Here is a 27,249-nt window from a genome sequence, read left to right as displayed (position 1 = left end):
TTTTAAAACTAGATCGTATAGAAAACTGTTATGGGAGTCTGGGACCAGTTTCAGGATTAATTGAATGCTCCGATCATTCGGTTTGAACTGATAATTCGTTTTGACTTAAAACAAAAAATCATTGTCTAAATTGATAATTTGATAATTCAATTGTTCTGATCAGCAGGTCATTGATCAAATCAATAATTTTTGGTCAAAAAGCGATTTTAAGATGCAACAAAATCGAATATATGTCCAGTTCTCTGTTTTTCTGGTCTGATCAATCGATATAATATAGGCTTTAAAACCATAATCAAGCTTATTTGTTGGTTAAAATACTTATTTCTCAAGATTTAAATAATTTTCTATTTATTAAAATTATATTATAAAAAATGTAATTCCAAATTATTAGCTTATGGTTGGACTAAGATGCGACATGACAGAGGAAGAACTTACAACCAATCACATGATAAAAGTAGAACCAATTAGATGGATTTGCACCAAAATTCATAAGAGATTGTGATTGGTTAAAGCCTTTTCCGTATAATGTCTTTCCAGCATTATAAATTTTCCTCTACATAGTAATTCTAGATATTAAGTATAATTGGGATTTAATTGGATGAGATCCGAATGGTTTCGGCCATGGATCTGTTTTATATTATCGATTAATTCGGAATTGTTTCATCTTTGTCCATTTCAAATTCGATCCATTACCAAATAACATTTCTATGATAACTCGATTTTGGTTCGATTTACCTTTTACAGTTTCCGTTAGAAGAAAAGAATATTTCAGTTTATGCGGTTCGATTTTTTAACTGAACAAACCGAATGTTCAGGCGCAAATCAATCCGCAAAGCAAAAGCAAAATTCTACTTTTCACTTAAAAAAGATGAAGAATTATAAAATCGAAATGACTGCGGGGGAGAGTGGGGGCGTGGGAAATGGGAATTTAAGTCCTGAACTGAACCCTCCATTCTGCTCCACTGGCGACTGACCGTTAAGTCCCTGAAGAGAGATGAATTCTATATAATATATTTCCTCTTTCGATAAAAAAACAAAATCAGGGAAACTACGTTTTAAGAAAAAAGTTTAGAAAACAATAAAAAAATTGCTGCATGTCGGTGGAAAAAGGAGGAATAGACACGGCCAAGTAAGATGGGAGAGGATTTTAAGAGATCTGATCTTTTATTTCTTCTTTTCTCTCGAACTTCTGAAGATTCTTCTTTACAGGGCACACCTGAAGTCTTGAGTAATGATCTCGTTTCGAGCTAGTTCAGTATGACCTCTTGCTTTGGAATTAGTTCGGTAGGACCAAGTCTTTAGCTTCTGAAAGCTCGTTTTTGGATCGAGATTCGTGGTTTCGAATCGTTGACTTGGCCAAGTCGAGGTACGGCAAGTGTTGTGAATTTTCGAAGAATTGAAGGGTCGATTGGGTTGTGAGATATCTATTGTCCCTTTTTTTCCTGGATTTTTTTTTTTTTTTTATGTTGATTAGGACGAGTTCTGCCGCGGGAACTAGTGGCCTTTAAATCGGAAGCATGTTGTTCTTTTTAGTGTTTATGCGAATTTATTGACATCAGAACCCGACCAAAGTTTGTAGCAAACTTATGTAACGGTGGACTGGGATGTACGACTTAACAAAGGGAAGGTTTGAAGTTGCAGAGCTGGTCTTTTCTTACTGAGTATTTAGTTCTGCTTTGAGTGCATACCCAGAAAAAGGGGAAGAAGAAGAAAAAAAGGAAGAAATTCTGGTTTGAATGGTTTACTGGTTTATGAGGTTTTGTCACAACAGAGTTGACCAATAGGGCGAGCGTTTTAGGTATTTTTTGCTCTGAATTGTCCAATATTTCTTTTTCCCCCCTTTTAGTTTATGATACATTTTTGGAAATTATTTGACTAATGGTACCTTTTAAAGAGGAGAAAACTAGATATTGATTGAACTTCGTATTCAATCAGCAGAATATCACTATTCAGTTAATTTGTTTTTGTAACATAAATTACATTCGTGAATGAACTTTACTGAAATATCAATGAAGAGCAAACATATTGCTCCAAATCTCGTGAAGTTTGGACTTCAGTGCAAAGGAGATTGATAAATATAGATAAATTGTTAACTCGCTTAGGAAGTTTGAGTTTATCTCGGATAATTTCCTATTTTTGGATTAACTGGTGCTGTCTCGCGCTGTGTAGGGGGATTTTAGGTTGGGAATGCAGCATTTTCAGAACTTGCTTTAGATATTGTAATGGCCAGTAACCAGGTTTGAGGGTACTGGGTAGCCGGGTTATTGATATATTAATGTGCTACGAACTCTGTCACAGATTGAAATGATCGGAAGAACATAGTTGACGGGAAGTTGTTTGTAGGACGATCCAGTTGGGTTAGTCTGTTAAACTTAATGGATCAAGTGCACAACTTAAAAGTTGGTTGGTATGTGGTGACTACAGTGGCATTTTAAAGTTTCAGAGTTAAAATACATTGGGATGGGCTGTCAATGCTCAAAACTTACGGAATGCTGTTGGGGTACACAATTTAAGGGATCAGTACTTGAGGCTCCTGATGTTGGTGAGTAGACGGACTGTACTATTTCTTTTTTCTTTTCTTTTTCTTTTTTTTTTTTATTGGGTTTCAGGGCACGGAGAGGTGTCATGCCTCTGTGTGTGTGCGCATGCGTGTGGTTGTCTCAGAGAATGAGAAGAATGGTTTTGATGATTTGTTCCTATTCTTGCAGAGAATGAGGATAAAAGTGAGGTTGATGATTTGCCTGCATTCCGTGAATACACTTTTGACCAGCTCAGGCTTTCTACATCTGGCTTTGCTGTAGAGAACATTGTCTCTGAACATGGGGAAAAAGCTCCAAATATTGTCTATAAAGGAAAGCTTGAAAATCAAAGGCGTATTGCTGTCAAGCGCTTTAATAGAATGGCTTGGCCTGATGCCCGGCAGTTCTTGGTAAATCTCTCTTACTTCTGATCATTAAGTTTCTCCTCTTTAGCATTTTGTAATATTGTTTTTGAAGCCATAAACAAAATCTGATGCGTGTTAACTATGTAGCTGCATAAGAAGAAGCCTGTACGTTACTCTTTGTAGATACTTGAAGTTTTTTGTTCACTCTTATTTGCTGAAAGCATTAACTGTTCTTATCCAACCATCATGCTGCATTCACTTTATTATTGTTGAGAATTTTATGCATGGGTTTTCTTTTCTTTTATTTTTTATATCTTTTTTTTTGGTGTGTGGGGGGAGGGGGGGTTGGCTCGAGTAGCATTTTAAACTGATTTGGAAGTCCATTTGAAATGTTCTCTTAGTTAGTTATCCAATTATATTGAGATTATGTGATTTAAATGTAATTAAGGGAATTTAGTTATTTTAAGAATTTTCGGTTTTCTCCTGTGGAAGTTCTGTAACAGAAATGAGATGGTGATCTTGTTCTTCATCCTTTGACGCTTACTGCTTCATTATCTTTCCTTGTCTATGACGAGGATGAGGTCCAGTTGAGTGAAGATAAAAATGGTATAGTTACATATAAATGTACAAGGCTGTATTGATCTCTTTTATTCATAAGACAGGCTTTATGTGCCACGGTCATTAAAGCAGCTATTCTGATCTTTTGGAACTGGTTCGGTATATTAACAATCTCATCTAGTCTTTTTTAGCTTTTTGGGGACACTTGTAAACAGTATATTGAAAATGTGGGATAGGTAGCAAAGCTAGCCTATACTGGACTTTGAAAAATTATATGTAAATATTCATTTTTTGTCATAACCAATAAAATTCTTATTGTTACAATAAAAGCAATATTTCTTTTAGCTCTAATTTTCTTCAGTCTCATGCAATATGTGTTGTTTTCTATGTATACTCTGATTTTCCATCAATGCAAAACATAACTTGGAAACTTTCTCTTGCAAATTTAGGAAGAAGCAAGATCTGTTGGTCAGCTCCACAACCATAGATTGGCAAATTTACTTGGTTGTTGTTGTGAAGGTGATGAGAGATTGCTTGTGGCAGAATATATGTCCAATGACACGCTTGCTAAACACCTATTCCATTGTAAGTTCCTGATATAAGTGAAGCATATTGTTTGCCTTGTGCGCCTTTGCATGTTTTCAGAAAATTCTATTTTATCTTCAGAATTATCATTCTGTATAATTTTGTCAGAACAAAAATCTCTGTAAATCAATGCTATCATCAAAAAAGTGAGTACTATGGAGCCCTTAAAGGGTTTACACGTTGTCTTTTTGTGATTTGAGGGGTTTCATGGCACTTGCACTGTTCCTGATTTGCTGCATGCCAACATTGGTTGAACATCAAATTAAGCTGCTGTTTTCTTGATTTGCTGGTCTACTTTAGACGTGTCTACATGTATCAGTATTTCCACAGAGGCAAGCTCATAAATTTGACCTTTTCTGTATTGTACTATCCCTATGTCATCATTTTGTTTATACTTCACACTAGTAATATGAATGATTCTAGTCTATCAGATTTTCAGCTTTATACTTCACATGACACTATAGGATCACATTCTCTATGCTTTATTGGTTTATCATCTCCATGACATTCTTAAATTTAAGGTGAAGTAAAGAGCACTCTCTTTCTTGACACTTATGAGAATTAGAAGCCTCAAATCTGGTTGTGTTTTAATGGCCACTAAATTTATTCATTTGTTTTCATTTTGCTTGGTTATTCCATGTGGTGGTTGTTTTTCTATTTCATGTACAATAGTTATGATTGCTTTTTTTGTCCTAGGGGAAACACAACCTATGAAATTGGCAATGAGATTAAGGGTGGTTTTACATCTTGCTGTGGCACTTGAATATTGTTCCAACAAAGGGCGTGCCATTTATCATGATCTTAATGCTTATAGAGTTTTATTTGACGATGTGAGTATTTTATCATTCTTCAATTTGCAATCTTCTTTTTTGGCAGTGAGTTTATTTTTCATTCTTCATGTTGTTATTACCTTTTTATGCATAACCATTTTTAGCAGTTAAAAAGATTATTTTACATTCTTACATTGTGTGACAGGATGGTAATCCTCGACTTTCATGCTTTGGCCTGATGAAGAATAGTAGAGATGGGAAAAGTTATAGCACAAATTTGGCATTTACCCCGCCAGAGTATCTGAGAACTGGTATGTCTATGTTCCCCTTTCAAACCATAGGTATTTTGCATTCATAAAGTGACAAATAGAGTTCCTTCAGTCCTTAGTGGTACATATAGATTTTGGTGAAGCTGGATGTGATTATTCATGGACTCAACTCTCATGGCAAATCATGTAATACAAAAGGGGCCATTTCATTTTGAGTGAAGAGTGGATGACTGACTTAATAGGCTCTGCAAAAGAAATGTTCAGAAAGCAAACAGAAAGGGGAAGAGTTTTTTTTTTTTTGGATCAATAACCATGAATTTTATTAAAAGGATAATAAGAGCATACAATTACTAATTTATAGGGAAATTTACCTAGGACTCCCTCTAGGTGCAAGTCTGAAGGCTACAAGCTTTTGAACCCAATTGTAGAAAAGTTTGCATGGAAACCGGCAGCCTGGAAGAGGAATTATATTTCATTGGGAGGTAGAATTACCCTGATTAAGTGCACACTTTCTAACCCTCCAATATATTTTCTACCTGTTCGTAGGATCCCCCAAAAGGAGTTTTGCAAGTTAGAAAAATTGATGAGGGATTTCCTTTGGGAGCCAGGAGAGAGCAAAAAGGATCACTTGATAAAGTGGGAGATTGTGTCTAGTAAGGAGGGTGGTTTGGGAATGGGAATTTAGCAAAGAAGAATATAGGTCTATTGGGGAAGTGGTTGTGGAGATGGCCTCTTGAGGGGGAGAGGTTGTGGAGCAAGGTGGTGGCAAGCGTTCATGGGGGTTTCAAGTAATGTCTGGGATGTAGGTATCTTTGTTAGGGCAACATTAGCTTCTCAATGGAAAGCTATTGGTACCATTCTTCCTCTTCTCTTAAATCATGTTACGTATGATGTCTGCTCTAGGGACTTTGTTTTATTTTGGGAAGATGTGTGGATTGGTAATTCCTCTTTGAAAGATTGTTTCCCTTCATTGTACTCTATTTCTTTGCTTAAAGGGGCACCTATTTCTAAGTTCCTAACTCAGCCTTTGCTTCCAGTGAACTCCAATTGGGACTTCGGTTTTAGTATGGGATTGAGGGATAGCAAGGTTGGGGATTTGGTTTTATTGTTGGATGTTCTGGGGAAAGCTTCTTTTGATTTTTTTTTGTGTTTGACAAACGTGTTTGAGCTCCCAGCCGAAAGGTGTCTTCACTCGTTCCTCGTTTTTTAGGTCTTTATGCTCTTCAACCCAGGCCCATTTTGTTCCTTTCAAGCAGCTTTGGTGCAAGCCCATCCCCCCAAGATTCATGCTTTTTGTTGGCCTTTGAACTGTATCATGAACAAATCAATAGCACATAACCTTATTACAGAATTTTCATGAACAAATAGCTTTCGTTCCCTGCTTGTGACGTCACATTATTGAACTGTATCATGGATTTGCATCTACTTATCAGTCACTCCGTTGCCACTTCCTAGGGTTACATCATGAACTTGCTATCTATTTGGCCTTTGAACCTAAACTAAATAATATGCAAAAACTACATCCAGTTTTAAACTTTTAAGTTTTAACATGAAATTTGAAATTGGAAAAATGTCCCTGCTATCTCTTTTATTTTTTTGCATTAGTTGTTAGTTTGACTTAACTGCTTCATTTTTGCATTGGTTCAAAGTGAGATTCCTTTTAGTGTTTTTTTTTGGTAGGCAAATGGTCTACACATTGGGGGGTATCCCTCTCCCAAACTCCAAAACCCCTCAGACCCTGGTGAAGGCAGGATTCAATCCCAAGTCTCCATTATAGCTATCCAGAGACCTTGCCAACAAGCTAGTTGGTACCTTCCCTTTTAGTTTGGTAGATTCCAAAGAAATAACTTCGGTGAAGCTATGTGTAATTTTTCATGGTATTCACTCTCATGGTTAAGTTGGAAAGTTTGAAATTCTTCTATCAACTATGCCAATTGCTCCATTTTTAAGTCATGATTAAGTGGACATGGTGGTCCTGGAGACCAAAGTGATGCATTAATAATAATTGATATCCCTATTGGTGGGATAGATTCCAAAGAAATGATTCTAGCATCCCTCAATATTTTAATTGATAACGCTTTCAGATGCACTTACCTCCAGTGTTTATTTGGTACTTTGCTTATTCATACCATGCTAGACGGTAATGGATTTAGATACTTTTCCTGTTCAAGCTCCTGTTGAATAGTATTCTATATTAAATGGTAAACAATTTCAGTGTGCATGGTATCACATTGATTCAGTTAGTTTCATAAGGAAATAGAAGCCATGCTCTTTTTATCAAATCCTGTAGATGATGCTTTGCTTTGCTCTCACATGTGGCATTTGGAAGGACTTAAAAGGACTTTTGAGGGTCTGAAAATTCCCATACCAGAATTTCCTGGATTACCCATGCTATGGCAATCAAAATTGAGTTTGATGTGGTTTGAGACTGGTGGGCTTCAATCCACCATTGCTATACCCTCTGAAAGAAGTTAAAAGTGGTATTTCTTGATCAGGGATAGAATAGTAATTGTGTTGAAGATATTGAAGGGAGATGGAGCAAGTGGAACATAGATCTTGGGTATCTGGATTACTGATCATGGGTTCCATGTTGTGCCAACAACTTCACTTTTAGTGTGTATTTTGCATTCAACATATTGTTCAATCATTCCTTGCCTTATTTAGGTAACATAAATACAGAGGTTAGAGGATCTGGCGTCTAGAGGTTCAGAGGTTTAGAGTCAGGTGGAGATCATATTTATCTTGAAAAGTGAATTAGGGATTTGGGTCTGAAATTGGAAGTGCCTTGGGCGAAGGTAGCAGGAGTTTTGGTTATGAGTATGACTAATTGTGCCAATATGTGCATGGTGGATAGTGCTCTGTATGCATTTTGCCCACACTTAATCTAGTAACTTGGAAAAAAGGATTATAACCTATTGGCCATGCATTCGGGGTGGCTCCAAATAATGTGCGAGCTCTAGCTATTTCCTTGGAAAAATATTAGCTCAATATTACAAGATCTCCAATTCATGCAATGTAATGTTTGGTATAAGTTGCTGGAATTCCAAGTTCATGTAATGATGTTAGCAACTTGCTTTATGTTAGAACTACATGTTATTCTTCTATCTTATTCTTTTATATGGTATTGTGCATGACTGTTGCTATTGCTAGTTGCTTTATGTGATCTTAAGTGCAATGACATGATTTCGACCAATCTAATTGGTAAATGTCTCATTTCCTAATTTTTATGGCAAATTGATTTCACATAGGTGGAGTCTCTCATTTGCTAATTCATATGGCTTCTCATATTGAAGTATCATTTGAATTATGTACATCATACATGGTTTTGACCTCTTGTCTTTATGCTGTAGGAAGAGTAACACCTGAGAGTGTAATATACAGCTTTGGCACCCTTTTGCTTGACCTTCTAAGTGGAAAACATATACCTCCAAGCCATGTAAGTTTCTGGTTCCTTTCCTAATAGCCACTCAAATAAAACAAATCGAAAATGACCTGCACTCAGATGTCTTATATTCTATCTTTATGACTCTGCATAATAGATGGGTGCCGGGATGAGCTGTGACGGAACCAATATTTCAATGAATGATCAAGAAACTGTAGTCCTAAAATCATATTTTTCCTGAAATTGACATCAATTAATGCAATACTTAAAAATGCAATGGAAGAAAGTTGGACAAGGGTAGAGGGTCTATTGTAGCTTAGAGAGATAGATAACCTTGGTATTTGTATTGTGGGGCCATAGTATGAACTTTGCTACATGGAAACACATCAGTTATGGGGCAGAACTGGTTTTGGGAAGGGAACAATGCAGGAGACTTTTGGGAATACTTTTCAGTTGAGGATTCTTTTTTAATCAGCTATGGTTCCTTTTTGTGAGGTGGGACTAATAGAGAGGAGTTTTTTGTAGCATAACCATAACCATTAAACTTCTGTAATAAAAAAAAATCAATTTGGCACTTTATTAATAGAAGTCTTTATTACATGTAATGCATTAAATTAGTGTCAAAAACACCCAACTGTTTTCATACTGAGATAGGCATTGTTTGATCGGATAGAGAGATATTTTGTGAATAAGAGCTTTGTCTAGGTGATCAATCAAGCTTGCTAGTGCCCCTACCAACTGCCAACTGCATGATAGTCTAGGTTGTCAGTTGCTACAAGGTGGTTAGCTGTAGTAATACTTATTTGTTGGGGGATATGGAAGGAATATTTTTATTTTTCTTTTTGGTGCAATAATAACCAGAGAATTTGTACTAACAGAAAATGTACTGAAAAAATAATTTACAAGACGGACATGAGGTAAAAGATCTTTTGGCAAGCAATAAAAAAAGATATTGAACTATATGACATTGTGTAGATGTATAAAAAACAATGTTTCTGTTCCAAAATCTATTTTCTTATCAACATTTTTTTTCTTGCATGGTAAAGAAAAAGTTAGAGGAATTACAAAGCCTGGTTTGGCTGACTCTTTAGCCAGACAAGGGGTAATAGAGAGCAAGTGTATTGGGTTACAGCTTAAAAGGGCTTATTTGTCCCAAATGCTACTGCTTGTATCTGGGGCATTGTATCACTTATACATTCTTTTTTCTTGTTATTATAATTCTGTTATCCATCAAAGAAATAAAAAAGAAAAACAAAGCCCGGCGATAAGATATCACCCTCAGCAAAGGAAAAGAGCACTCTCTTCACCAACACCCCTTACTAAGCAAAATTCTACATTTTTTTGATCAGTGAAAGCAAAAATTTTATTAATTTCAAAAGTTAAAATACATAGCTGTAACAGAATGGTCAGCCTCAACAAAATTCTACATATTCAATTGCATCAATCCCACTGGAACACACACACACACACATCAAAAAAAAAAAATCTAAAACCAGGGCTTGACAACCAAAACAAAGAACCTAGCCATTCCAATTCAGATTCTGTAACATCTAGAACCTCTTCTTACCAAAAATTTGCCTTAATGTCTCAAAAACCCCATCTACTACCAGAGCTCCCAACTCTAATAGTCACCATACCTAGACTAAAACTCTGATCTCCCTAAGCCCCTTACCAGAAACTTATATAAACTCGATTCATCAGTTTATATTTCCTCCATTTCTAAAAAAAGCCCCTTTTCTTGCAAGTTCTCCACCTAGGAAGAATAACCCAAATTCTTAGTTCTTACAAATTTGAATCTCTTTCTCTACTAGCACATTTATATCTATTGTTTATTAGACGAATTTCTTCCGTTGGCATTACGTTTTCATCTTTTTCATTGAGCCAATTATGTTTCAACCTTGTTTTCCCAATTCCTATCATCATTCTACTTGTTTTCAGACTTATCTTACAAGGGCCAAGTTCTATACTTTCTTGGTTGAAAAAATTGTCCTATGAAAGCACACTGGCATCTGTAATATCTGCTGACTTAGCTCTTGAGTTAATGGTGCTTGTCCGAACCCTTTTTATTTTCCACATCTGAAACATCCAATTATGAAACAAGAAAATATTTATTCTGTTTGTCACTCTCCTATCTAATAACTGATCAGAAGGCCAACTATTTACCTTGATTTCCTTTCCTTTTATATATACCTTATTGAATTTTTTACTGGGATTGGCTCTGCATAAAGTGCTCTTCAATCTAGAGTTGGTAATATGAACAAGCTGATGACCTCCTTCTACTAATACCAATAGTTTTCTCCGCTGGGTCTTCAATAGATAATCAATAAAATTTTCTTCTTTATATATTATAAGAACATTGTACAAGTTATACAGCTATACAGGACTTTACTTTTGGCTATAAAGTTCTCCTGTTCTTATTGGCTTTGGTTTTGAAGATTTTGAGGATATTGGCTTTGGCTTACTCTTGTCAATTTATACTAAGATTGGGTTATCTTTTATCATTTTATTCTCTCTTTTTCTCACTGTTATCATACTTGTTGCAAATAATGTACCTGTAATAATTATGCTTCTGTATTTCTTACAACTGAAACTCCATTTCTGTTCTGAGTAATTTTCTTTTGAATTTTAACATCCTGAAAAAAGGAACTGTTATTGGGCTTCATCAGTGGAAGTTCTTTTGTACTTCTCTTTCTATATTAATAGAGTGATCATCATTAATGATAAAAAAATCTTGATCAAAATCCATGTGAATCACTTTTTCATGTTCTTTTTCATACTTTCATGTTTGACCGTCATTGGTTGGTTAGCTTCTGATTACTAGAGTTGCATAATTTTTGCATTTGCATATTTTGTCAAGCTTGTGGTAAGTGACCAAAGGAAATGTTATAACATAATTGACTTTGTATTTCTTTTTATGGTTCCTTCCCACTATATTGCATATGATTGTGATTCTAATGCTTGAATAATTTCTATCAGGCTTTAGACCTGATACGGGACAGGAATATTCAGATGCTGATGGATTCCTGCTTGGAAGGGCAATTTTCGAATGATGATGGTACTGAGTTAGTACGTTTAGCATCTCGTTGTTTACAGTATGAGCCTCGAGAAAGACCAAACCCCAAATCATTAGTGGCTGCTTTGACTACTCTTCAGAAGGAAACTGAGGTCAGACACTCTTCTATTTCTCAAGTATTCATCCTTTCTAGAATCATTTACTCCAGTATTAAAGCATTTCATCCTTTCTCTATTCGTACTAATCACGTTGTTTCCTTGAAATTCGGCATAAGATAGTTTTTTCTTGTGTATGTATGTACAGATGCGTGCATATAAATATTAATGTACAATTTTGGATAACAGATGGCCAGAAACTCTTGTCCTAAAATTGATATCAAACCCTGATCATCAATCAAGGGAGCTGATTTGGTTTCCAATTGGATGTTGAATTTTGAGGTTCTTATTTCTTATCTAAGGGTCATATTCTGTAGGTTCCATCTCATGTTTTGATGGGTATTCGTCATAATGATGCATTACCACCTCTATCCCCACTTGGTGAAGCTTGTTCAAGAGTGGATCTGACAGCTATTCATGAGATTCTAGACCAAACTGGATATAAAGATGATGAGGGAACAACGAATGAGGTTTGTCTTTGATATTCTTCTCAAATCTTGAACAATTTGACTTAAAAAGTTTAGACATGATTAATTTATATGCATTTCTTGAATCCTTTTTCATCAATCACCTTGTTTTAAGTTTCTAGCTTATTCTAGGGCTTCAGAGTTTAGCTTAGATAAAGTGGAATGAAATCAAAATTTATGTAGCCATCCTAAGACAAGAACTGGGGTGATGCTTCACTAGTGACTCACTGCTCTACCTTTTAGTAGGATGGTTTGGATATTATATTATTCTTATTTATTGGTTACATGGCTAGAGACTACTTGCCAACTCAGAGTCTTGAATGCCAGTAATGATCTGCTGGTTTATGCTTGTTTTTACTTATTGTTGCTAGTCTCTATGCTTCATATTCAGATTCATAATTTGTAACTTGGACATGTAGGCATCTCATTTTCATTCTCATTTTTCTCTTGTATTTTATTGTTTGTCAACTGTGAATGGTTGACATCCAATTTTCTATTCAGTCAAGCCCAACTGGCCAATCTCCTCCGTCTAGAATATTAAAACATAATACTTGTATATTTGAAGCCTGTATTATGTTAGATTTAGAAAAGTTTTGATATTTTTGTGCCTCAATTTTTATTTTTAATTAACAGTTATCATTCCAAATGTGGACCAACCAAATACAAGAGACGTTGAACTCGAAGAAAAAGGGTGATACTACTTTCCGACACAAGGATTTCAGAGCTGCAATTGAATGCTACAGCCAGGTTAGCTTCTGTTTACCAATCTCTCTTTGTTTGGTTCATTATATTATAAATCATTAATGCTAGTTGCTTTTTCCAAGTAAGCTTTTATTTACGTGAGATATCACTTGTCTTCCTAGAAGAGAAGGGAAAAAAGAGGGAGGGCCTGAGAAAAATAAAAAAATAAGGATATGACATCTACCATTATATTTGTTGGAATGCTTAATTTATTTTTTATGTTTGTATTCTGCTGAGTTAGGGTCTGTTTGGTCTGGTTAAAATAGTTTTTTTTCATTGTTTATGTACTCTAACTTAAGTAGGGGCATAAGGGTCGCACCGCCAGTCAGTAAGTTGACTCCAAAACCTTTCTCTTCTCTTCTCTCATATCTCCTCTCTCTCCCTTCTCTTCTTCTTCCTTATTTCTCCCCTCTTCTTCTGTTAATGTGGTATCAGAGCGGTTCTACTAGGTCTGAGAGAAGATCGAACAAGTTCTCTCTTCCTTATCTTGCTGTCTTCTTTAACTGAGATCAGAGAGACTGACCTACGACTGGTACAAACTTGTTCTATTACCTTTTTTCTTTTCTCTTCATTTCTACTAGGTCTGAGAGAAGATCGAACAAGTCTGCCTTCTTCAACTGAGATCAGAAAGACTGGCCTATGACTGGTACAAACTTGTTCTATTACCTTTTTTCTTTTCTCTTGGTCATGTACCAAGAAAAAACAAATGAATCAAGACTGCTGAATGCTGTCAGAGAAGTTGTGAGGTTCTAATCTCTTTTTTATGGATTGTGTGATCCCATACCTGAAAATACAAGACCTATAGGTTGTGGATGGCCTGCTTTTTAACCTTTGTGGTGTGACAATACTGTTTTATGACTCCTCCTGGTAGCCCATGTGTTTGGATGGTCTGGAAGTTGGTGGAGTGTGACTGTTAGGGCAATATAGCACTGAAATCAACCTAAAATCTTGTTCATTTAGGACAATCAAAGCTGGTCTGTATTCAGATTGTGTCCAAATTGCAATGTGTGCATGTGGGCTGCACCTTTGGTGTGTTTCTAGGACTGTTTTTTGGTCAGCAACTTTTGGAATTTCAGGAGGTTAAAATGGAATTAGTGGGGGGATGGATATGAGTTTCCCCATTGGCTGTAATCCCCTTTGATGGACTAAACTACCTTGAATGATCTAGGGGAATTAAACTTTACATTACTGTTAGAGGGAAAATAGGGTATATTAATGCTAAAGTGAAGGAACCAAAGACTGGTAGTGCTGAACATGACAGATGGGACCAAGAAAATAGTATGGTGATGTCATGGCTCTTAGTTTCCATGCTGCCACAAGTAAGGAAGACATTGATGTGGGCTGAAGCAGCTTGTGAAATATGGGAACAAGTCAAATCTACCTATTCAGAGCAGAGGCGTTATGCAAAAATATATTAATTATAAACTGAGTCCTCCACTTGCAAGCAGCGGGAGAGGAGTCTCTCAGTGTACTACTCAGATTTGACATCAATTTGGAAGGAACTGGATTATTATCAAAATGTGAATTGGAAGTGTGATGAAGATGCAAAGGCCTACAAGTCACCTGTTTCCCAACAATGGATATTTGCTTTTCTTTTGGTGCTGAATCTTACATATGAATCCATGAGGGTACAAATCTTAGGAAGCAAGAACTTGCCTTTAGTTCAAGAAGTTTATGCCTTAGTTCAGTTTGAAAAGAATAGAAGAAATGTGATAAATTGTACAAAGGGGGAGCCGATTGCACTAGCTGTCCGAGGGAGTACAAATTTAAATGTTGGAGGTTTTTTTAAAAAGGGTGATTCACAGAAGAGAGTAGACGACAAAGACAAGCTTTGGTGCACTCGCTGTTAGAAGTCCAAGCACACTAGAGACACTTGTTGGGATCTTCATGGCAAGCCTAAATGGGCTCAAGAATTGAGTAAGAAATCGGTATCTGATCCAAGTAAGAAGCCAACTCAGCAGAGTCAGAAGAAATATAACTCAACAAATGTGGCATCTCAAGAGATTAGTCCCATGGTACCCTAGGAGTGACACTCTGGTTCTGACCCCAAGGAAGAGATCATCAACTCCTTTCATGACCACTTGGAATTATATGGTAGGACACTTTGCCAGATGGGTTGTGGCCCTACTCCTACCTCCTTTGCGTCTACATCTGGTAACACTGCCACTGCTTTCCATGTGTCATTTCATACATCTGATTCCCCTTGGATAATTGACTTTGGAGCCTCAAACCACATGAATAGTAAGTCAAATTTATTTAGGGCATATAACCTCCTCTCTGGGAGAGATAAGGTGAGACTGGCTGATGGGTCATTTTCCACCATAGCTGGTCAAGAAACCATCTGCCTTCCTCTCGGTCCTCTCTAATGTGTTGCATGTTCCTAAATTACCTATCAATTTACTTTCCATTAGCAGTATTACTCACTCCTTGAATTGTTCAGTGACATTTTTTCCTTCGTGTGTGTTTCAGGATTTGGCCTCAGGGAAGACGATTGGTAGGGGAATCATGGTAGATGGTCTTTACATGTTAGGGAATAAAGCTGGTCTTGTGGCTACAGAGTCCTTAAGTTCATCTAGTGAGAGTCATGCCTATTTGTTTTGGTCAACTTTCGTTTGAGTCTTTAAAACTTATGCTTCCTGTGTTATTTAAATTTCTGTCAATTAGTGAGTTGCAGTGTCAGACATGTTAATTGAGCAAACATTGTAGAAATTCTTTTCCTTTAAGAAATAAATGATCTGAATTTCCTTTTCATATTGTCAATTTTGACGTTTGGGGCCCTGTTACTCTACCTTCTGAGACTGGATATAAGTATTTCATTACTTTGATTGATGACTACTCTAGATATACATGGGTTTATCCTATATGATCTAGAGACGAAGTGCCAAAGATTGTGAAAGATTTTCAATGCATGATTTTCACTCAATTCCAAACTGAGATTCATATGTTCTAGTTGGACAACGCAAAGGAGTACTTCCATACTGATCTCACGGAGTTCTTTGCTTCGTGTGGATCTCTTCATTGGAGCTCTTGTGCTAGGGCACCCCAACAAAATGGTGTTGCTGAAAGAAAAAAATCGTCATCTTCTCGTAGTAGCTCATGGTTTATTACTCCATATGAATGTTCCAAAACACTTTTGGATGGATATTGTTACGTGTACTGCATATATCATCAACCGTATGCCATTTTGATTGTTAGAGTATAAGGCTCCACATCAAATTTTGTTTCCTACGGCTCCTTTGTCCCCTATTTCAATGTGTGTCTTTGGGTGTCGTTGCTTTGTTCATGATTTGTCTCCTACTCGTGGTAAGCTTGATCCTCGTGCCATTCCCTGTATGTTCCTTGGTTACCCTTTATCTCAAAAGGATTACCATTGCTATGATCCTGTCTTACACAAGTACTATGTCTCCATGGATGTCTCATTCTTTGAGAGTCAAACCTTTTTGTTCCGTTTCTCCCCAGGGGGAGAGTAGGGTTGAGGAGGAGAAACACACCTAGGCTTAGACTCAATTACCTCCGCTTCCTGATCCTCGTCCATTTCGTGTCTTTCTTCGCCGCCATAAGAGCCAGCAGAGCTCAAGAGCCATGGAACCTAAAATTGTGCAACCAACATCATCAAACTCTCTAGAGGCAGATCCTCCTCGTCAACCAGGTACAATTGTTCCCATTGATATTCCTGAACCTCTTGATTGTGATCCCCCTGTTATTAATGATCTTGATGTTCCTATTGCTAAGAGAAAGGGTGTTAGATCTTGTACTACTAATTACCTTATTTCTCACTTTGTGTCCTATGATCATGTTTCACCTTCATATCGTGTGCTCCTTTCCTCTGTTGACAGTGTTTTTGTTCGCAATAGCTTTATCTAAAACTGAATGGACAGATGTAATGAATGAAGAAATTAATGCCTTACACAAAAATAGCACCTGAGAGTTGGTGGATCTTTCTGAAGGAAAGGAACCAGTGGGATGCAAGTGGGTATTCACAGTAAAGCATAAGGCTGATGGTTTGGTAGAAAGGTACGAAGCCAGATTGGTGGCCAAAGGGTTTACACAAGTATATGGAGTAGACTATGTAGATGCCTTTGCTCTAGTAGCCAAGATGAATTCGATTAGAATCCTCCTTTCATTGGAAGCTAGTTTTGACTGGGAACTTCACCGGTTGGATATTAAAAATGCGTTCTTGAATGATGACCTAGAGGAGGTTTACATGACTGAACCTCTAGGTTTTTGTGCCAAAGGTAGTGAGCAGAAGGTGTGCAAATTAAAAAAATCATTATATGAGTTGAAACAATCACTTCGGGCCTGGTTTAGTAAGTTTCACTTAGTTGTACAACAGATGGGGTTCAAAAAATGCCAGTCAGATCATACTCTATTTGTGAAGAAAGGTGAAGGGAAAATTGCAGCTTTAATTGTGTATGTTGATGACGTAGTGGTCACAGGAGATTGGAAGGCTGAATTACAGAAGCTGAAGAAATTCCTAGCCACTCAATTTGAGGTGAAAGATCTAGGCCCCTTACATTATTTCCTTGGGATTGAAGTCGCCCGCTCTCAAAAGAGCATCTTTATTCCCCAAAGGAAATATGTACTAGATCTATTAGAGGATGCAGGCAAGTTAGGAGTGAAGCCAATTGATTCACCCATTGAACCCAACCATTAGCTGGGAGACAGCCAGGGGGAGTTTTTGAAAGATATGAAGAGGTTCCAGAGACTTGTAGGGAGACTCTTATATTTGTCTATGACCAGACCTGATATTGCATATACAGTGGGTGTCCTTAGTCAGTTCATGCATAACCCTAAGACAACTCACTTTGAAGCTGCAGAAAGGATCCTTAGATACCATAAGAAGTTCCTAGGAGCTGGTTTGCTATTCTAGAAACATGGGCATTTGAAGGTGGAAGTGTATACAGATGTTGATTGGGCAGGGGTGGTCGATGACAGAAAATAACCTTTGTGGGAGGAAACTTAGTCACCTGGAGAAGTAAAAAGCAAAGTGTAGTGGCTAGACCCAATGCTGAAGTAGAATACAAAGCTATGTCTCATGGAGTTGCTGAAATCATGTGGACAAAAAACTTGTTAGGAGAGTTGGGTTTTGCAGTTAACAAACCTCTGTCACTCTATTGTGACAACAAAGCTGCTATCAATATTGTTGCTAACCCAATCCTCCATGATAGAACAAAACATATTGAAGTGGACAAACATTTTATTAGAGAAAAACTTGTGGGCGGAGAAGTGTGCCCTCCATATGTTAGTTCAGAAGAACTACTTGTAGACATCTTCACCAAGGGCCTTCATCATGTGTGGCATAATAATTTGTGTGACAAGTTGGGCATGATTGACATCTATGTTCCAACTTGAGGGGGAGTGTTGGATTGTTTGTTTTATTTTTTATGTTTGTACTCTGCTGAGTGAAGGTCTGGTTAAAGTAGTTTTTTTTTTTTTTTTTTTTTCATTGTTTATGTACTCTAACTTAAGTAGGGGCATAAGGGTTTTTTCCTTTTTAATTATGGTCGCCCTATATATAATAATATAAGCTGACGCCGCCAGTCAGTAAGTTGACTCCAAAACCTTTCTCTTCTCTTCTCCCTTCTCTCCTCTCCCTTCTCTTCTTCTTCCTTATTTCTCCTCTCTTCTGTTAATAATATTCATTACTATGTATCCTCCCTTTCCTTTATTATGTTCTTCTGTAGAGAAAGGAAGCTTTTTTTTTTCCTTTGCAAATATGTTATGACCTACTAGTCTTGTATTAGGATTGTAAAATATGTAGTCACACTTCTGAAGGATTAATTGTGATTCGTTGTACTAGTATTTTTTGTACCTGTTCCTCATGCTTCAAGGTTGGAGGATGTATCTCTAGGGTCTGCTCACTGTGTACCTTGGGTGTGTTTTAGACACCCTTTTAATCCAAGCATAAGAACATTTGGCATGGAACTGACAATTTCTGTAATTTGCAGTTCATTGATGCTGGAACCATGGTTTCTCCAACAGTTTATGCCCGCCGTAGTGTGTGTTATCTCATGAGTGACATGCCCAACGAAGCACTTAGCGATGCAACACAAGCACAAGTCATATCCCCTGGATGGCATACTGCATCTTATCTTCAAGCTGCTGCTTTGTTCATACTTGATAGGCAAAATGAAGCACGGGTAGCACTTAGGGAGGGTTCTGAACTTGAAGCCAAAAGGAATGCTGGTCCTGGATAATAGGAAACAAGAAACTGCAAGGGTCAATTTACAAAATCCTTTACTTGTTATGACTGGCCTATCCTAAAATTGACCCTTGCGAGAATCTCAACATTCGGGCAAAATGACAAGCTGCATTGTTTCCACATTCAGCCATAACATGCACAGGGAAAAATTGGATGCCGCATGCTTGCATACAATGGGCAGCTTTTAGTCATTCATTCTATGGCACTCTTGTTAAGGTTTCGGCTGGTAAGTGATGGTAACGGGGAGCTCTCTTTGTTATTATTTTCCCCCATCTAGCACATCAACCTCTACAACAGTTTGATAGAAGAGCTTTTTGGACAATAGAGGAATCATCCCACAATTTGATTCGTTTTATGGGGATGTGAATACTACTATTTAACAGAACAATCAAGGGGGATAAGATTTGTTGCTGAACTTGCAATTTCTGTACAGCAACTGCTTCTGGTTTGCTACGTTGATGTGGAACGTGGGTGTATTCTGAAGTCTTGTTTGTTGAGGTTATCCATTTTGGATACTTAAAAGAGTTATATCATCCATTTTTTGTTTGAAATTTCGTAACAAAGTACCCCCCTCCCCCTGTAACGTTTTTTTTTTTTTAAATTCTCTCGCGTTTTGCCTCCTAGAATGCTTGTTCAGTTATTCTGCAATTATGTGTAATTGTGTATCGGCCTATCGGGGGCTTCGCTGGTGGTGCTCGATCTGGTAGACTGGTATCAGGTCGTTTAATGTAGATACGTGACATTCTTTCTTGAGTGGGTCGCAATCGCAATGAGAAATCCGTTTGCTGGCGTGTTACAGTAATCTACTAGTCCTGCTGCTACTAGCCCAATGACACCTGACAGTTGACAGTCTCTACTGGGATGTCTCGAGTGAGGACAAAAATCCAAATTGGCTTTTTTTTTTTTGAAATGCAAAATTGCATTGGTAAAGCGTCAATTTCGGTAATTACAGTCAGAATTCAGGAAGGACAAGGGGCCCAAATGAGAGTTCTGTCTGTTGAGACTTGAGAGTGCATGCTTAGCTAGGACATGCGTTAGACGATGGTTATCTTCCTGTTTTGTATGGGTGAGGGTGAACGAAAAAGACTCCAGGCGAGCTAAGCAACTTCTACAGTCTGCAATAATGGTGTGGATACACCAAGGAGAGTTCCCCAACAGAAGTTGAACGATGACTCGCGTTGCCTTGCCTTCCAAGTGAAGATGCCTAATACAGTGATACCCGACTCCACTACAAACTGGACTCACTGAGAAAAGCTAAAGCAAAAGTCGTAATTGATGTATTGTTAGATTGACATGTTAATGCCATCTTGAAATCAAGTCCAACCAAAGCCCCCTATTGGTCAGGTATATGGGTATCACATGTGGTCCCACATATTGGTTCCTTATCTGAAATCTGAACCACATCTCAGTTACGACATTTGGGCCCTTCTTATTGGACATGGTGGCCTCATATGTGGGTGCTATTGTGGACCAGCATTTTGGTCTTATAATTGGTATTCTATATGTGAATCCCACATTGGGCGGGCCTATATTGGGGTCTAGAGTGCCTGTAAAAATTTCATTTTACAGCGAGTATATTTTTATCAAAGAAAAATTTACTCCCCAAAGTGAGTAAAATCTCTAGTCAACAAGTACAAATAAAACTATAAAAGTAAGCCAAAAAATGTTACAAAAAGAAAAAAAATAAAAATTGAACTTCACGATTTTACTTCGGAAAACTGAGCCTTGGAAAGTTGAACAAAAAATATAATAATAAAAAAAGAAATAAAAATGTAATAAATTTGTTTTTCACCCTTCTAATTTGTTTTGAATCTTTTGATGTAATTGCAATAAAAACAAAGTTTTTATCTAAAAGGTCTAGCAGCTTGAAAATTCTTTCTTTATCACCAGAAAAAGAAAAGTTAGAGATTTGTAAAAAGAAAAGATTATAGAAAAAAAGGGACCTGGCGAATTTGTTTGGTCCATGAATGATGTATTAACTTCAAAAAGTGAGCCTTGGCTCTTGCGGAAAAAAAGAAGAGAAAATTAAAAGATCCCCTTGATCTGCAGTCAAATGCTCTACCATTGAGCTATAGACCCAATTTGCAAAGGATGTCAAAATTTTTGAAACTTAACCATTCACATGCCGAATTTAATGGACTCCGCAAATTCCGAAAAATAAATAAATAACGGATTCCGCTGAGATTTACAGATAATAGATTCTGCAACTAAATCACTAAGCTTTAAACTTGGAAGGACGAATATCAGACAAGACAAAACAAATGCAAACAAAGCTCGTTCAGAGCCACACAGTGTGAACTGAGAAGGGATAATTTACACCTAAAAATTCTCTAATTTAATGCATACAGACAAACAACTCTCAACTCTCAGAATCTCTTGTCTCAACTCTCAAGGGAGGGGATGGGGATGATATATATATATAGAGAGAGAAGCACTGTTACTGTAATACTGTTACTAGCTCAGTCGCCTTATTTTCGCTCATAACAAACACCAATCGTATCAATAATCAACACCCTTTTTCTTTTTTCTTCTCTTCTGGATATCCGACGCCACCGAAGTTCTCCGCCTCTCCTCCTAATTCTCCACCGCCTCCTCGTCATACTCATCTTCCTCCTCCCCAACAACAGCCTCTTGGTACTGCTGGTACTCAGATACCAAATCGTTCATGTTACTCTCGGCTTCAGTGAACTCCATTTCATCCATTCCCTCTCCGGTGTACCAGTGTAAGAAGGCCTTCCTACGGAACATCACCGTGAATTGCTCCGAAACACGTCGGAACATCTCTTGGATTGACGTTGAATTCCCGACGAACGTCGACGACATCGACAACCCCGTTGGGGGGACGTCACAGACGCTTGATTTCACATTGTTCGGGATCCACTCAACGAAGTAAGAAGAGTTCTTGTTTTGGACATTTATCATTTGCTCATCGACCTCTTTGGTGCTCATCTTGCCTCGGAACATCGCCGAAGCGGTGAGGTACCGGCCATGGCGCGGGTCAGCGGCGCACATCATGTTCTTGGCATCCCACATCTGTTGAGTGAGCTCAGGGATGGTCAGGGCTCGGTACTGTTGAGACCCGCGGGACGTTAACGGTGCAAATCCAACCATGAAGAAGTGAAGACGTGGGAAGGGAATGAGGTTGACGGCTAATTTCCGGAGATCGGAGTTGAGTTGACCAGGGAATCGGAGGCAGCAAGTCACTCCACTCATGGTAGTTGAGATCAGATGGTTCAGGTCGCCGACTGAATAATGAAACGCAGAATGCACTCACATTAGTATTTAGAAATTAAAGAGGGGATCGAAGGGCCAACCCAAAAATCTGGCTGTTCTGTTCTGCCTTCCTCTCTCTATCATACACTTCAGAGAGAGAGAGAGAGAGAGAGAGAGAGAGAGAGAGCAAACTAGCAACTTACAGCTGGGATTTGTGAGCTTGAGAGTTCGGAAGCAGATGTCATAGAGGGCTTCGTTGTCGAGGACCATGCACTCATCGGCGTTCTCCACCAATTGGTGTACAGACAAGGTTGCATTGTACGGCTCCACCACGGTGTCGGAGACCTTAGGCGAAGGGAAGACTGAGAATGTGAGCATCATCCGATCGGGATATTCTTCCCTGATCTTCGATATCAACAGCGTCCCCATCCCCGAACCGGTTCCACCGCCGAGGGAATGGCAAACCTGGAAGCCTGCAGTGCATCCATGCACATAATCATCAATATTCCAGTCCAGGAGCTGTGGACTACTACTGTACGTAATTGATCATCAGAGTAGTGGTGATGGTGTACGTAATGAGCTTAGGTTATATTGTTAGTACCTTGCAAACAATCACAATTCTCAGCCTCTTTACGAACAACATCGAGAACTGAGTCGATCAACTCGGCGCCTTCAGTGTAATGGCCCTTGGCCCAATTGTTACCAGCTCCATTTTGTCCGAAAACGAAGTTGTCCGGCCGGAAGATTTGGCCTATAGGTCCTGTCCTCAAGCTATCCATGGTGCCTGGCTCAAGATCCATTAGAACAGCTCTGGGGACGTACCGCCCTCCGCTGGCTTCATTGAAGTAAACATTCACCCTCTCTAGTTGAAGCCTCGAATTTCCAACGTATTTTCCCTTGGCATCAATGCCGTGTTCATCGCACACAACCTCCCAGAACTTGCCACCGATTTGGTTGCCGCACTGTCCGGCTTGGATGTGCAGAATTTCTCTCATCTTCCACAGTTGGATCAGTTGCACTGCAAAAATTAATTCATACATGAAAAGATTACATTATATTATTGTCAATTTTTGATAAACAACAACCACAACAACAAGATGGATCATGGAAATCTAGCTAGCTAGCTAGCTACCTTTAGGAATAGAAACGATGGACTAATTAAGCTAAGTGAATGTTGCCAGGGATCTGATCTGTATATGCTTAGTGAATTGAAGACAGATAGAGGGAACAGATCGAAAAGATAACAAAGCTTGAAATGAAGATGGGCTTTTTGTAGTTCGTGAGCTAGAGGGGATAAGATTAATTTGAAGATTGATCATACTGATATTTTCTCTCTCTAACTCTCCATCTATATGAGAGAGAGAGGTGTTAGTAATAATTGATTAATTTCATTGAGGCCGTGGCCATGTCAAATCCCATCAAGGATTTTGAGCTGGATATGGAAGGAGACAACGAGGTCCATACCAACCAACCTACCTACCAATAAGTCATGTGTGGACAGGGGGCTCATTCACATTTCACCCTCATCAACCTCAACTTATACACCAATATAATTTATCCTTACCCCATCTTCTCAATTAATTTTCATATTTAATTAGAATATGTCCCCTCTTATGCCTTCTTCAATCTGAATTGATGGGATAAACTCAGCCTTTCGATATATACATTGGATTAGTTAATTAGATAGATGGGTTCGATCGACTTTGACGTATTGATTATTATTACTATAGATTTATAGCAAAGCGAAGTAAGTTTTCTTCATCAATAAATCTACTAGTTATTATTCTAAAATTCCATGGAAAGACTTAACTGTAAAGAGGGATGTCAGTGTACCACTGTGTTGTAATATAACCTTATAAGTATTGCTGAAATGATGTGATAAGCGTTTTTTCATCAATTAATTATTCCTCAACCAGGGTTTCTTGTCTGTTAGGTGTTGGAATCCGATGCACAGTCTCTCTCTATCCTTTCCTTCTCACCGTATATTATATTATTGCTGGCCCCTCATATTCATTTATTTTCTCTGTTATTTACTTCTTTATCAATCCTTTTGGCTTATATAAATGGAATTAATTAGAACAAATATTAGGAAATTATAATTGGTGCCACAAGTGGATTATCATCAGATCAATATCCATCATCCGATGTGGAAAATGTGTCGGCACCACAAGTAGATTATCAGCAGAACCATCAAATACAGTTCCTATTTTTGGACTGTCAATTTAAAATGAAGGAAAGGCAATGGCTGTCTTGGAAAATGTATCAACCTTATTCTTTGTTTGTTTTAACTTAAAAAAAAAAACAAATAAACAAACTTGAATAGTTATATAATAAATACATGGGGAATACCATACTAACCTATATTTGGAAAACAGTTTCCCTACAACCTGCAGTCCTCGCTTTTCAGTCATCTTAGGTGCAACAAACATTGTGAACTACCAATTTTCAGAAAACCATTGGTTTTCCTTCATTCTACATGCAACCAAATGGAGCCCTAATATGCTGGACTTCTCAAAACCATGATCCACATGCATGGTTGCCTGCACTGCATCAGATTATGAGACTGGTCTTTCACCTAGACTAATTTCCTGTGTGGGGTCAGGTCAACCGAATGGCAAGTGGGTCCAATCCCATCTGATCTCTCTTTGCACAAAGTCAATTATTTTCCTTGTCCATAGCCATTGCTTCTGCTTTCTGCTTGTGATTGCATGCAACTTTATCCTTAACAAATCTGAAAGGCAAATAGAAAAAGTAGAGCATTTGGGATGGCACTCAACCCAACTTCAGGTAACATTAATAAGGAATCCGAATTTCACAAAATTTAATTTGTTAAGACTTAAGAGTGTTCCCTCAACTTTGTGTTTCTCTCTTGCGTTCTTTCAAACCAAATACAGCCTAAAAGACAAAGCAGTAAATCATTCAGTTCAGCCACTTCAACTGTTACCAACAGCTATATAGTGCTCTATATTATTTAACGGTAAAGACAGAATTGGGTATTGGGTGTACAAATAATGCTGTTAGAATATTGCTTTCAAGTCGCAGAGATGGGTATTTAAAAAACACAAATTAAGAAAAGTAAATTAGCTAGCTGTATCTACCTAAATTAGATTCTCTGATATTCGGAATTTCCCTTCACACTCTACAGCAACAGCCCACCCATTATTTGAGTGAGAAGAAAAGAATATCAAATGATAATCCCCTCGTTTTAACAATGTTTTGAAAACCAGATCAGACCACCGGTTGAATGGGGTTCAACCGGAACGAATGATCCCTTTCTAAATTCTGATACGTAAAAGTGTCATTACTTTTAAAGAGTTCAAAGTCCTTTCAAAACTCTAATGAAGAAATCAAGTAATCAGTCAGCCATTCACGAGTTGGATATTCTTGTTTGATGCAATGCTTCATTCAGCGTTCACTTTATTTCTTCTGCGATTAATCTCACTTCAATTCAGGAATCCAAGATCATTCTTTCTGAGAAGACGGAGATACACTGAACCATGACAGTCAGCCATGCATGGATGTCATGCATTCTGCAACTCCGCAAATCGGATGGCATGTTTTAGGCGGGGTCCGGTCCATTAAAGGGTGCGGTCGTGATTATCTTATCCCATTTGTTAAATCAATGGTTTAGGGGTTTAGGGCTCAAAGGGTCATTCATTTTAGCTGGAGCACTTTTCAACATTGCTCCTACCTTAATTATATAATTATATCATCAACTAGCAGACGTTTAAATCAGGGCATATCCAAATCCAATCTAATAACATAAATCTTATATCGGATCCAATCAATTCGAATTTGAATCCATATTTTTATTATATATATATTCAATCTCATTTCTAAATGAATCCATTTTTTATCCGATCCAAGATATTTGAATCTGACAAAATAGGACCGGATCACCATTTGCACCCCTAAAATTTACCTTCTCCCATAAATAAGCTTCATCTTCTTGGCAAGACGTCATTCCATTACTAGTATTTGAATGCTATTAATACTCGCGCTTGGACTTGTTTCATTTTACGAATTCAGCTCTCCTACGGTCCTACCCACAAGAATCGTTCTTACTCACATGACACTACAGCTATATACATTGGGAACATCTCCCATGAATGCTAATATACAAATACGGGAGAAGGCATGGGTAGGAGATCCCAACTCTCATTTTACAGCGTTATGGACATATTTAATTCTCAATGCCCCAACAGTAGGCTTTCAGTCTCCTTAACTCTCAATGTTCTCATCTTTAAAAGTGTGTTCCTGAAACAAGATTAAAGTTCGGCCATTCAGCTACTATGAATGACGAATCCAGTTGTAAGAGTTCAAATCGGCCCCCACAACGTCCCACAGCACATCCCCACTTCCCAATACATGGTGGGGGTTTGCTGTGGGACGTGGGGGGCTGATTTGATCTCCAGTTGAGTTCAAATCAACCCCCCACAGTACATCCATTGGGAATATCTCCCAATGATGACATCATTTCTGATATTATCATTAAGAAATGTTCCCAATACACGGCAAGGATGTATTGTGAGACGTTGTGGGGGGCAATCTTGTGGAAATATCTCCCAATACACGGCACTTAGTATAACTATCACATAGACCAATGAATGTATAAGAAAAGCCTCCACCACATACTCGCATATGAGTCAATTATAATGGGCATTTGACACTTACGCTATGTTTGATTTGAAGTAAAATGCAGGAAAGGAATAGGTTTCCCTACCTTTCCCTTCCCTTCCCTACATTTTCCTTCAAACCAAACATAGCCTTAATATAACCATCAGATAGACCAATGAATGTATGGGAAAAGCCTCCACCACATTCGTCTCTGAGTCAATTATAATTATAATGGACATTTGACATTTTGGACTTCCAATTAAGGCTGCCAATGGACTCTGGACTGGATATTGGTCCAACCCTATCTGATCCAACGTGAGTCCATTGCAGATGGACTAGGTCCAATCCAATCCGATGAATATTTTGGACCATTCTGGACTGGTCCAATTAAAT

General features: G+C 37.9%; 2 protein-coding genes across 6 annotated transcripts; one reads left to right on the top strand and one right to left on the bottom strand.

Moving 5' to 3' along the window:
• Nucleotides 1-906: 906 nt before the first annotated feature.
• Nucleotides 907-19,577, top strand: LOC148879952 (serine/threonine-protein kinase BSK7-like). 5 transcript variants are annotated; one of them, XM_088961729.1, is made up of 12 exons: nucleotides 1,060-1,366; nucleotides 1,475-1,798; nucleotides 2,299-2,542; nucleotides 2,709-2,929; nucleotides 3,892-4,027; nucleotides 4,724-4,857; nucleotides 5,003-5,108; nucleotides 8,417-8,502; nucleotides 11,425-11,613; nucleotides 11,934-12,086; nucleotides 12,717-12,830; nucleotides 18,773-19,577. In XM_088961729.1, the coding sequence occupies exons 3-12, from the start codon at nucleotides 2,461-2,463 to the stop codon at nucleotides 19,019-19,021; spliced, it is 1,470 nt and encodes a 489-aa protein (XP_088817855.1). In that variant the 5' UTR covers nucleotides 1,060-1,366; nucleotides 1,475-1,798; nucleotides 2,299-2,460; the 3' UTR covers nucleotides 19,022-19,577. The 5 variants fall into 5 exon arrangements, with proteins under 5 accessions (XP_088817854.1, XP_088817855.1, XP_088817858.1 ...); XM_088961730.1 differs by having other exon boundaries at nucleotides 1,179-1,366; nucleotides 2,170-2,542; XM_088961728.1 differs by lacking the exon at nucleotides 1,475-1,798 and having other exon boundaries at nucleotides 907-1,366.
• A 1,633-nt stretch (nucleotides 19,578-21,210) lies between these two features.
• Nucleotides 21,211-23,638, bottom strand: LOC148879951 (tubulin beta-7 chain). The gene is made up of 4 exons (XM_088961733.1): nucleotides 23,372-23,638; nucleotides 22,841-23,257; nucleotides 22,443-22,712; nucleotides 21,211-22,271 (listed from the first exon to the last, which is right to left on the bottom strand). The coding sequence occupies exons 2-4, from the start codon at nucleotides 23,232-23,234 to the stop codon at nucleotides 21,601-21,603; spliced, it is 1,335 nt and encodes a 444-aa protein (XP_088817859.1). The 5' UTR covers nucleotides 23,235-23,257; nucleotides 23,372-23,638; the 3' UTR covers nucleotides 21,211-21,600.
• Between the last annotated feature and the right edge of the window lie 3,611 nt (nucleotides 23,639-27,249).

This window comes from Nelumbo lutea, chromosome 1, assembly GCF_056320005.1.
Source record: "Nelumbo lutea isolate HS-2025 chromosome 1, American lotus-T2T, whole genome shotgun sequence".
Classification (NCBI taxonomy): Eukaryota; Viridiplantae; Streptophyta; class Magnoliopsida; order Proteales; family Nelumbonaceae; genus Nelumbo; species Nelumbo lutea.
The sequence above is the reverse complement of the archived record's forward strand: the minus strand, read 5'-3'. Positions and strand labels throughout refer to the sequence as shown.

Coding starts and splice junctions, on each gene's coding strand:
- LOC148879951 (XM_088961733.1), bottom strand. CDS start 23,234: ATGAGAGAAATTCTGCACATCCAAGCCGGACAGTGCGGCAACCAAATC. Junction 22,713..22,840: donor GAATTGTGATTGTTTGCAAG/GTACTAACAATA, acceptor GATGCACTGCAG/GCTTCCAGGTTTGCCATTCC. Junction 22,272..22,442: donor CAAGCTCACAAATCCCAGCT/GTAAGTTGCTAG, acceptor TTCATTATTCAG/TCGGCGACCTGAACCATCTG.
- LOC148879952 (XM_088961728.1), top strand. CDS start 2,461: ATGGGCTGTCAATGCTCAAAACTTACGGAATGCTGTTGGGGTACACAA. Junction 2,543..2,708: donor ACTTGAGGCTCCTGATGTTG/GTGAGTAGACGG, acceptor CTATTCTTGCAG/AGAATGAGGATAAAAGTGAG. Junction 5,109..8,416: donor GCCAGAGTATCTGAGAACTG/GTATGTCTATGT, acceptor TTTATGCTGTAG/GAAGAGTAACACCTGAGAGT.